The following is a 12812-nucleotide window of genomic DNA, read 5'->3' on the forward strand; positions in this document are numbered from 1 at the left end:
AATTTCTCGCGTTTTCAATTTTTCATTACGGTTTTTTATTTTCTTTTTTTTTTAATTATTCGATTTTTCAATGTTTCGATTTTATATACTTTTTGTTTTATCAATTTTAATTTTTTCAATTTTCCGATTCTTCAATTTTTAGAATTTGAATTTTTTTTTTTTTGAGGAACTGAGGATTTTCGTGTTTTGAGAATTGGAAGAATTTGGTGTTCCGAGGATTTGAAGATTTGAGGATTTTGGTATCTTGAGAATTTGGGGATTTTGGTGTTTTGAGGATTTGAACATTTTGGTGTCATGAGGATTTGAGGATTATGGTGTTTTGAAGATTCAAGGATTTTGGTGTTTTGAAAATTTGAGGATTTGAGAATTTTGGTTTGATTGACACTACTGTAGTTTTCTCGATTTGAATTTTTCCATTTTTAAATTTTTCATGTTTTGATTTATTTTTCAGTTTTTGAATTTGCATTTTTTAAGTATAAACTTTCCAGTTTTCCAATTTTTGTAACTTTTGAATGTTTGATTTTAGATTTCGCAGTTTTCGAATTAAATTTCTGGCGTTTTCAATTTTTCATTACGGTTTTTTATTTTCTTTTTTTTTCAATTATTCGATTTTTCAACGTTTCGATTTTATATACTTTTTGTTTTATCAATTTTAATTTTTTCAATTTTCCGATTCTTCAATTTTTAGAATTTGAATTTTTTTTTTTTTTTTGAGGAACTTAGGATTTTGGTGTTTTGAGAATTGGAAGATTTTGGTGTTCCGAGGATTTGAAGATGTTGGTGTTTTGAAGATTTGAGGATTTTGGTATCTTGAGAATTTGGGGATTTTGGTGTTTTGAGGATTTGAACATTTTGGTGTCGTGAGGATTTGAGGATTATGGTGTTTTGAAGATTCAAGGATTTTGGTGTTTTGAAAATTTGAGGATTTGAGAATTTTGGTTTGATTGACACTACTGTAGCTTTCTCGATTTGAATTTTTCAATTTTTAAATTTTTCATTTTTTGATTTATTTTTCAGTTTTTTGATTTGCATTTTTTGAGGTTCCAACTTTAAATTTTTTAGTTTTTCAATTTTTCAATTTTACAACTTTTGAATTTTTCAATTTTTAGATTTTGCAGTTCTTGAATTGAGTTTCTCGCGTTTTCAACTATTAATTTTTGTTTCGGTTTTTCACTATCTTTATATTTTTTTTCACTTATTCCATTTTTCAATGTTTCAGTTTTAGAATTTGAAAGTTTTCGGTTTGCAACTTTTCGTTTCGGTGTTTTTATTTTCTTTATTTTTGAAATTTTTTCGATTTTTCAATATTCTGATTTTGTTTTTTCTTTTTTTCAACGTGAAATTTTTCAAATTTTGGATTCTTCAATTTTTTGATTAGTAGCAATTTTTCAGTTTTCATTTTCTCGATTTTTCAATTTTAGGTTTCTTCAATTTTTGATTTGCAAATTTACGATTTTATAATTTTTCCATTTTACAATTTTTGTATTTTAAAACTTTTTCTTTTAATCGATATTTCTATTTTTCGATATTCAATTTTTCAATTTTCCGATGTTTCAGTGTTACACTCTTTCGACTTTACAATTTTAAAGACTATAATTTTTTGGTTTTCCAATTGTTCGATTCATTAACTTTTTTCGAATTATAAGTTTCTTGATTTTCAGTTTTTCAATTTTACAACTTTTGAATTTTTCAATTTTTAGATTTTGAAGTTTTCGAACTGAGTTTCTCGCGTTTTCAATTTTTCATCTCGTTTTTTATTTTCTTTTTTTTTCAATTATTCGATTTTTCAATGTTTCGATTTTATATACTTTTTGTTTTATCAATTTTAATTTTTTCAATTTTCCGATTTTTCAATTTTTAGAATTTGAAATTTTCCGATTTACAACTTTTTTTTGAGGAACTGAGGATTTTGGAGTTTTGAGAATTGGGAGATTTTGGTGTTCCGAGGATTTGAAGATTTGCGGATTTTGGTGTCGTACGATTTGAAGATTTTGGTGTTTTGAGGATTTGAGGATTTTGGTGTTTTGACGATTTGAAGATTTTCGTGTTTTGTGGATTTGAGGAATTTGGTGTTTTGAGGATTTCTGAGTTTTGGTGTTTTGAGGGTTTGAGAATTTTGGTGCCTTGAGGATCTGAAGATTTTGGTGTATTGAAAATTTGAGCATTTTGGTATCTTGAGAATTTGGGGATTTTGGTGTTTTGAAGATTCAAGGATTTTGGTGTTTTGAAAATTTGAGGATTTGAGAATTTTGATTTGATTGACACTACTGTAGCTTTCTCGATTTGAATTTTTCAATTTTTAATTTTTCATTTTTTGATTTATTTTTCAGTTTTTTGATTTGCAGTTTTTGAGGTTCCAATTTTAAATTTTTTAGTTTTTCAATTTTACAACTATTGAATTTTTCAATTTTTCGTTTCGGTTTTTCACTATCTTTAGATTTTTTTTCACTTACTCCATTTCAATGTTTCAGTTTTAGAATTTGAAGGTTTTCGGTTTGCAACTTTTCGTTTCAGTGTTTCATTTTCTTTATTTTTGAAATTTTTTCGATTTTTCAATATTCTGATTTTGTTTTTTCTTTTTTTTTCAACGTGAAATTTTTCAAATTTTGGATTCTTCAATTTTTCGATTATTAGCAATTTTTCAGTTTTCAATTTTAGGTTTCTTCAATTTTTGATTTGCAAATTTTCTAGTTTTCATTTTAAATATATAATAATAATTATGCTTTTAATTTCGGTTTCAAATTTACGATTTTATAATTTTTCCATTTTACAATTTTTGTATTTTAAAACGTTTTCTTTTAATCGATATTTTTAATTTTTCAATTTTCCGATGTTTAGTGTTACAGTTTTTCGGTTTTACAATTGTTCGATTCATTAACTTTTTTCGAATTATAAGTTTCTTGATTTTCAGTTTTTCAATTTTACAACTTTTGAATTTTTCAATTTTTAGATTTTGAAGTTTTCGAACTGAGTTTCTCGCGTTTTCTCAATTTTTCATTTCGGTTTTTTATCATTTTTAATTTTTCAGTTTTCCGATTCTTCAGTTTTTAGAATTTGAAAATTTTTGATTTGCAACGTTTCTTATTTGCTTAATTTTTTCAATTTTTGGATTTTCCAATTTTTCGATTCTTTTACGAACTAAAAGTTTCTCGATTTATAGTTTTTCAATGTTTTTTCGATTTTTCAACTGTTTGAATCAAAAAAATGGAAAAATTGCTTAATTATAAAAATTGAAAAATAAAAAAAAAACGAAAAAGCATAAAATGAAAACTTTGAAAAATCTAAAAATTGGAAATCAGGACCTTGAAAAATTGCAAGAACGATAAATTAAAAAACAGAAAACCGGCAAACTTAAAAATGAGAAAAGTGCAAAATCCAAAAAACCGAAATACTGTCTAATCGAAATATTAAAAATTAAAGAAATCGGATCATTGAGAAATCTAAATATTGGAAAACCGGGGAATCGAAAAATCAGAGATTGAAAATTTGAAAAACTGGATAAACAAGGATCATAAAAACGTTGAAAAAATAAAAGAAATGAAAAAATTAAAACTTGTGATATAAAACCGAGAAAAGGAAAATTAAAACGACAGAAAAATGATAAAAAATATAAAATGAAAACTTTGATAAATCTAAAAATTTGAAATCAAGAACTCGGAAAATTTAAGAAACGATGAATTAAAAAATCGGAAATCGAGAAACTTAAAAATAGAAAAAGTGCAAAATCGAAATATCAAAGAATGAAAATTTGACGAATTGAATAAAGGAAAATGACGATAAAAATGGAAGAAAAATTGTAATTATCGAAAAATTGAAAAATGAAAAACGAAAAATTGTGATACCAAAAAATTGGTAGAAGGTAAATAATTCCAGATTTTTAGAAAAATTATAAGATTTGATTTTGCAAAATTTTTTGAGTCACCCTATAAAAGTAATTTTAAAATCAATGAGTGCCTTGAAAACCACGCTTACACTTATTATATTTTGCATATTTTAGACAAGATTTAATCGGCAAAATTTTGGGATGACGTCATCAATTTTTTAGGAGACGATAAACGAATAAATTTTGATTAAGTAATTACCATGATGACGATAAGCTTAAAACCTTCGCAGCTTTCAGACCATTCGGTTTCAAAGTTAAATTGCAAAATGTGAAACACGGATTCATACACCACAAGTACAGGACTACCTTATGGACAGACGAGAAACAGATAGATGGAAACGGAAGCCCTATTTTATCGTACTCCAGGTGTCATGAAAGGTCTAGATAATTGAGCTTACGCTCCGGAAGTAAAAAAGCTGTGTTCGAGTTCATTCAAAGGGTGTGCTTTAAAGTCCACCGAAAATAGCTTAACGCACTTTTTTAAATGAAAATAACGCCGACTCGCGGTGCGGGAATTTAAATACAACGCCGACATTCGAGATTAAAAGCGCCATGTTAATTACAATCCAGATGATAATTTGTCATATTTAAACTTAAAACACTGGCGCAATTAGGAGCTTAATAATTCCCATGGAAAATGTTGCAGCGTTACGTGTAAATGTGCGCCAGTGGCAGCCCTTACACCTTACATGATATAAAGCCCTTTGCATGTTTTATTCGTACGAAATATGATGGCGCAATTACAGCAAACTTCCGATAAACAGCGCCGGCTAAAAACTAAGCTAGATTAATGTCAGGCAACGAGTTACAAGCAGAATACATAATTTTTTACAGTCATCCTGCAACTGCGCTCCGACTGTTGTTATAAGCAGGAGTTTTCTGAGCCACTCGACGTTGCATAAACGCTATTATACCCTTTCAAACTTAAATGATGCAAACGCGCCCAAAATATTTAACATAATGTCAAGTGTCGCAGATCCGTAGGTCGCACTGGGTCAAAATGTCATCCATAAATATTCACGGCGATAGCGGAATCGGTTGGCTGCGCGCTGGATTAACAAAATCGCTCGAGCTAAACAAAGCGAGCGCAGCGAGCTATAAATGCTGAGTGACACTCGCGACTGCATTGAGTGTGAATCGTCGCTCGCGTTGAGAGCCATCTCTTTATTTCCTGGAGCGTTGGCGGCGTATCACTTTCAACAAAGCCGTAACTTTCTACGAGTTAAGATTAATAAATGGCTCTTTACATTTCTTTTTTATAGAAACTTAGGAAACGGCTAATGAAAGAATTGTGTTGGCAAAAGTTTACAGCCCTTGATACTAATTACTACCAGTGTAATGCGGTTGTTCCGCAATTCACTTTTATTGTATACTCATGTTACGCAAATAGTTTGTTACGGGGGTTTGGGTTGAATGCCAAAACGAAATTATTGTGGATTTTGCTTTACGTGGAGTGGAAACAAAAATATTGGTGCATAAAGTTCGGAAAATTGCGGAAATAATTTAATAAAAATTAACTAACTGCACAGATATGGAGTTCTACGTTGTTAAATTATCGTTTTGGGTTACATTTTTAAATTTACAACACATTGACAGGTTTTAGGTTTTAGTATGAGAGAGTAATTCCATGACATAGATAGCGGGTGTGGTTTTAATAACCAAAGGAAATAATAATCTCACAAGGGAGGTGAAATTTTCTTTGATAAAAAAATAATATTTCGTGTTCATGGGTTTCATCACAAACAGATGTCGACAAATGTATTCAGCAGACACATCTACAAAACCAGTGTAATTATTTTTCCATTTCATGTACCGTGTTTATACAATAAATGGGAAACTAACACAAAATGCCGTTGGTTAATCGTTTCAGTTTTTAACTATTATTTTAAGTATTTAAAAATGTATTTGTTGCATGTACACAATTTTGCATATTTTAATGTTAAATAAACACTATACTATATGAACTATATGATTTAAATGTACACTTTATTTGTATATATTTTATTTCAGCTGGCACACAGTTTTTAAATGATCGTAAATTTAAACAGTTACACAAACATTTGCTAATAACACTAGTTAAAATAAAATTTAATTTAATTAAAAACGACTCTTATCACCCCTAGAGTATGAAAAAATAGGTCTTGGCTAATACAATGCGAAAAATTATTGTTATATTTATCTTGGTATAATTAAACAGTGCGTTTCAAAAACAAAACTCACAATCTGATGTAAGCCGAACTTAAATTTAGTCTATGACACAATTTCCGAAATAATAATGTTAATTCAAATATAATATAGGTATATTATGGCGAACTGGAATCAAATACGAAAAACTAAAACTAAGTAGTACCAATGCAGCTTAATTTTGGCTTGCTTTTTTTTACTTAAAATTTTTCTTTGAACAACACGTTTACTTAAGAACACTTTTCATATGATAATTTCTCGTCAAAGAATCAAGATTTTGCAATTAAGCTCCGCCTCCTTGCTAACAACGAATAAAGAAAAATCGTCACAAATGAGACAGGGCGGGTGGGCGGGGTTTATGATTTAACTTTTTTTTTCTTCTCAATGTATTTACTCTTCATAACAAACGACTGAAAATGTATTTAAAGTGGTAAATTTTGTCTCCCACGCTTCTTAACATATTTACTATGATAAACAAGTTTTCACTTTCTTGGTGTGAATAAACGACTGCCACATTAAGAAAAAAAGGCTAAATACATAGCCCACCCACCCACCGTCATCTCAATTGTGACGAATTTTTTTATTCGTTGTCAGCCGAGAGGCGGAGCTTAATTTTGGCTTGTTTTGTTTCTTACTTAAAACTTTTCTTTGAACAACGCGTTTACTTAAGAACATCTTTCACATGGTAATTTCTCGTCGAATAAAAAGGATTTTGCATTCAAGCTCCACCCTCTTGCTAACAACGAATAAAGAACAATCGTCACAACTGAGACAGGGTGGGTGGGCGGGGCATATAATTTGATTTTTTTTTCTTCTTAATGTACATACTCTTCACAACAAATGACTGGAAACATGTTTAAAATGGAAAATTTTATCTCCCACATTTCTCTACAAATTCACCATTAATTTAAACAAGTTTTCAGTTTCTTGTTGTGAATAGAAAAACATGCACATATAAGAAGAAGAAAAAACCAGAATACTAACCCCGCCCACCCACCCTCTTCTCAATTGTGATGAATTTTCTTATTCACCGTGAGCCGAGGGGCGGAGCTTAATTTTGGCTTGTTTTCTTTCCTACTTAAAACTTTTCTTTGAACAACACATTTACTTAAGAACATCTTTCACATGGTAATTTCTCGTCGAATAAAAAGGATTTTGCAGTCAAGTTCCACCCTCTTGCTATCAACGAATAAAGAAAAATCGTCACAACTGAGACAGGGTGGGTGGGCGGGGCATATAATTTGACTTTTTTTTCTTCTTAATGTACATACTCTTCACAACAAATGACTGAAAACATGTTTAAAATATAAAATTTTATCTCCCACATTTCTCTACAAATTCACCATTAATTTAAACAAGTTTTCAGTTTCTTGTTGTGAATAGAAAAACATGCACATATAAGAAGAAGAAAAAACCAAGATACTAACCCCGCCCACCCACCCTCGTCTCAATTGTGATGAATTTTCTTATTCACCGTGAGCCGAGAGGCGGAGCTTAATTTTGGCTAGTTTTGTTTCTTGCTTAAAACTTTTCTTTGACCAACACGTTTACTTAAGAACATATTTCACATGAAAATTTCTCGTCGAAAAATAAGGATTTTGCAAGTAAGCTTCGACCCTCGGTTTACGACGAATAAAGAAAAATTGTCACAACTGAGACCGGGCGGGTGGGCGGGGCTTCTTTACAAATTTACCATTTCAAACAAGTTTTCAGTTTATTGTCGTGAATTGAAAACTACGTACATTAAAAAAAAGACAAAGGCAATTACAAACCCCGCCCACCCGCCCTCATCCCAATTGTAATGAATTTTCTTATTCGTTGTGAACCGAGGGGCGGAGCTAAATTGTAAAATGCTTATTTCTCTACAAGAAATTAGTCTGTGAAACATGTTTTTAAGTATGGTAACAAGGGTGTCCTAGACTTTTCAAATTACTTCAGAAAACAACACCCAATGGGATCCTCGAGATTTTTACAAAACTACTTCAAAAACAAAACACAAGGGGCTCCCGAAATTCTTTCATATTATTTCAAAAACAAGACCCATAGGGGCACCCGAGATTCTTTCATATTACTTGAAAAAAAAGACCCACAGGGGCACCCGAGTTTCTTAAAACTACTTCAAAAACAAAACAAAGGGGGTCCCCTAGATTTTTACAAAACTACTTCAAAAACAAAACACAAGGGGCTCCCGAGATTCTTTCATATTACTTCAAAAACAGGAACTACAGGAGGTCCGCGAGATTCTTTCAAAACTACTTCAAAAACAAAACAAAATGGGTCCCCTAGATTTTTTCAAATTACTTCAAAAATAAGACCCACAGAAAACAACCGAGATTCTTTAAAACGACTTCAAAATCAAAACACAAGATTTCCCAAAGATTCTTTCAAACTACTTCAAAAATACAAAGGGGTTCCCGAGGTTCTTTGAAACTACTTCAAAAACAAAACATAAGGGTTTCCGTAGACATTTTCAAATTACTTCAAAAACGAAACCCACATGGGATCCCCGAGATTCTTTAAAAACTACTTCAAAAACAAAACACAAGGGGCCCCCGAGATTCTTTTATATTACTTCAAAAAAAAGACCCACAGGGGGCACGCGAGATTCTTAAAACTGCTTCAAAAACAAGACAAACAGGGGACATCTGAGATTCTTTAAAACTACTTCAAAAACACAAGGGGTTCCCGAGGTTCATTGAAACTTTGAAGACCTGACTCAAAATGACTTGACTTCATATGGCCTGATTCGACACGACCTGACTCGACATGACCTGACTCGGCCTGACCTGACTCTACATAACCTGAATTAAGATGACCTGACTTGAGATTACTTAACTTGAAATGACCTGACTCGACATGACCTGACTAGACATGACCTGACTCGGCATGACCTGACTCTACATAACCTGACTTAAGATGACCTGACTTAACATGACCTGACTTAACATAACTAACTTGACATGACTTGACTTGTCACGACCAGAAATTACACATTTTCGACGTACTTAATATTTCTAGAATTTCATTTTAAGCCAAAAATTTCCTTATGAATTCCCAAAAACGCAAACACGACAACATACTGTTTTTGAAATTTAGATATTGGAGCATCTTGTGCCTTGCCCCATCAACTTCTCAATTCATGGGCCGCCTCTGATCGTTTCCCAAGAACAAAATACTTAATGCGTTCGAATCATAGACAGTGGCGGAGTATGAATGACTAGAGTACGATACGTAACGAATTCAGAAAAACAAGCTCTTCCAAAATTCAAAAAAAAAATATTGTCATTAAGAAAAAGCTGGATGTAGCCAAACACAAAAAACGCGTAGGTTGCGAAAACAAATATATATCGTTTAGCTTAACCTTCGACCAACTTTTTAATTAAATCAGTCCAGACTTTCCAGACATCTGTACGTAGCCGCCAACAATGCCTAATTTCCCAGAATTTTCCATTGTTTCATAAAAAATTCTGACGTGAGAAAAATAAACGCTTTCCAGTCCAAGTTCTGCAGTGTTGATTTCATTAAAAATTGAGAGAGTAATTTTAATTCTGTACAAAAACATGGAAAGCCAAAGTTCAGAGGTCCTTCCACTTACAAACTCTGGATGCCGCTGCAGTAACACATCAATAATTATTATTTTAATATTTGAACAGTAATCCCACTCGGAGTATTTCAATACAATAAAAAATTAAATATCCCCGATTTGAAATGATTTACTCCACATAATGGAAAATTGGTCCAAACTTTTAAGATCATTAACAACTTAAACAATTAAAATGGATTCGGCTTTGGGGCGAAGTTTTAATGACACCAGGAGCCCCAGAAGCTGATGAGCATCCTTTTGTTAGTCGCTATTCCCCAAAACTGATTCAATTCCGCCCACTCATAAACAATACTGTGTATTTATAATTATGACGTTCTCTAACTCAAGTCATAAAACAGCTTAGTATGTAGCGAAGCCCCCGGTCAAGAAATTAAAGCAAGTAGTATTTAATAATGAAAATTATGCAAATCGGTAAATCTGATTTGGCAATTGAGCAACGGTCACGTCCCTGATTGTGTACGGCGTCTTCCGTCCAAATTGATTAAGTTTCATCCAACACTCGGTTCCGCAATAATTTGTAAGCTGGCTAATCCTTCGTCGTGATTATACCACGTAATATCTACAAATCTGCAAATGAACGTATTACCATAAGAAAACGTCCGAGGATAAATAACGAAATGTCCTTCTAATCGCTCGGAACAATTGTTGAAGTTGGAGCAATTTAAGTTACTTTAAGCAAAGCTGACTTTTAAATGTAAGAAGCTTTAATAAATGTCTGCATTACTTTTTGTTGCGCGCTGCGAGTTTCCAGTTGCCGTTTTTATTCCCGACGAAGCTTACGAGGGATTTAGGAAAATATTTCGTGTGGTTACTCTAATTGAGCTTTCCCGATTCGACACAAGAAACTATGCGGCCTGACGAAACCGTAAAACATCCGACAAGGAGGAAATATAATAACCATAAAGTTTTACTACCCGTTTTAAAAGGTAACACATCTTTATTAGATTATTCGGCTTTCCCGCTGATAAAAATTTTCAGGAGATAAGGCGTGCCGCATTTAGCGCCTGCTACGCAAGTAAGTGGTCTTTAGATGAGCGCCAAAACAAAGTAAAAATAATCATAAATCTTACTTGTAGTTGTTATCCAGAGGAACGTTTCCTATGGCCACATTATCGTGCGTCTGCTTGTTGTTTTTCGCCCAATAATATGTCAGGGTCTCTCTGGAATTGTGAGGTGAAAATCGGCATTCCAACGTGACATCTTGGCCTTCCCTGGTGTCCTTAATTTCGTCAGTCAAGATTATGTCTGAAAAATTGAAACAACGATTGATGATATCGAACGATCCAACAGAAAAAGGACACGTTTTCAGGTCACAGTTTTATCTGCAAGACGGTTTAAGTCATGCTTTCAGAAAATAAAGCGCAACACTTATAAAGGGCGAATTCTGTTTTTCATTAAGGTTGTATATAGGGTCGCTAGAATGTGTGGAAACGGCTAGATATCTAATTGTAACTAAAATTAGGTGCAGAAGTACAAGAGGTTAAACCTAATTATTCGTCAGAAAAAATTTTTTTGGCTTCATTTCTATTCGAGATGCAAAACCAACTTGATTTTTTTTTAATGATATATAATTAATGAATTTTTGAATAGCTTTTTTTCTGATTGAAATGGCAAAATAAATTATTCTAAACAAGAAGATACGACTGAAAAGATGTTTAAAATGGTAAATTTTATCTCCCACACTTCTCTAAAAATTTACCATTTTAAACAAGTTTTCAGTTTCTTGTTGTCAATAAAAGACTACTAAAATAAAGTTTTTGCAATTAAGCTCCGCCTCGTGTCTCACAACGAATAAAGAAAAATCGTCACAACTGAGACCGGGTGGGTGGGCGGGGCTTATGAATTGACGTGGTTTTTATTCTTAATATACTTCCCCTCTTCACAACAAAAGACTGTAAACATGTTCAAAATGGTAAATTAATATCTCCCACACTTCCCTAAAAATTTACCATTTTAAACAAGTTTTCAGTTTCTTGTCGTGAATAGACGACTACGCACATATAAGAAAATGCAAGGTAAAATACGAACCCCGCCCACCCGCCCTCATCTCAATTGTGTTGAATTTTCTTATTAGTCGTGAGCCGAGGGGCGGAGTTTAATTTTGGCTTTCTTTTTTCGTTAAAACTTTTCTTTGAACAACACGTTTACTTAAGAACATGTTTCTAATGGTAATTTCTCGTAGCAAAATAAAGATTTTGCAATCAAGTTCCGCCTCCTTGCTTACAACGAATAAAAAAGAAAAATCTTCACAATTGAGACCGGGTGGGTGGGCGGGGCTTATGATTTGATTTTGTTTTTCTTCTTAATTTACTTAGGTACTCTTCATAACAAACTACTGAAAACATGTTTAAAATGGTAAATTTTATCTCCCAAACTTCTCTACAAATTTACCATTTTAAACAAGTTTTCAGTTTCTTGTCGTGAATAGACAACTACGCACATATAAGAAAAAACAAGGCAAAATACGAACCCCGCCCACCCGCCCTCATCTCAATTGTGTTGAATTTTCTTATTAGTCGTGAGCCGAGGGGTGGAGTTTAATTTTGGCTTTCTTTTTTCGTTAAAACTTTTCTTTGAACAACACGTTTACTTAAGAACATCTTTCACATGGTAATTTCTCGTAGAAAAATAAGGACTTTGCAGTTAAACTCCACCTCCTTGCTCACAACGAATAAAAGAAAATCGTCACAACTGAGACAGGGCGGGTGGGCGGGGCTGACCATTTGATTTTGTTTTTCTTCTTAATATACTTAGGTACTCTTCACAACAAACCACTGAAAACATGTTTAAAATGGTAAATTTTATCTCCCACACTTCTCGACAAATTTACCATTTTAAACAAGTTTTCAGTTTCTTGTCGCGATAGAAAACTACGCACATATAAGAAAAAAAGGCAAAGTACAAAGCCCGCCCACCCGCCCTCGTCTCAATTGTCATGAATTTTCTTATTCGTCGTAAGCCGAGGGGCGGAGCTTAATTTTGGCTTGCCTCTTTCTTACGTAAAATTTTTCTTTGAACACGTTTACTTACGAACATCTTTCACATGGTAATTTCTCGTAGAAAAATAAGAGGTTTGCAGTTAAGCTCCGCCTCCTTGCTCACAACGAATAAAATAAAATCGTTACAACTGAGACAGGGCGG

The 12812-nt window shown here is 32.6% G+C and overlaps 1 protein-coding gene across 1 annotated transcript in view; it reads right to left on the reverse strand.

Moving 5' to 3' along the window:
• LOC135136890 (hemicentin-1) overlaps positions 1 to 12812 on the reverse strand; it is a 162131-nt gene that overhangs the window by 82453 nt on the left and 66866 nt on the right. Inside the window, exon 2 of the mRNA XM_064066352.1 lies at positions 10742 to 10916. Within this exon, the coding sequence (XP_063922422.1) occupies positions 10742 to 10916 (175 nt within the window). The remainder of the gene's footprint in view (positions 1 to 10741; positions 10917 to 12812) is intronic.

This window comes from Zophobas morio, unplaced genomic scaffold (genome assembly GCF_036711695.1).
Source record: "Zophobas morio isolate AGI-343-1 ecotype UQ-CSIRO unplaced genomic scaffold, CSIRO_AGI_Zmor_V1 ptg000004l, whole genome shotgun sequence".
NCBI lineage: Eukaryota > Metazoa > Arthropoda > Insecta > Coleoptera > Tenebrionidae > Zophobas > Zophobas morio.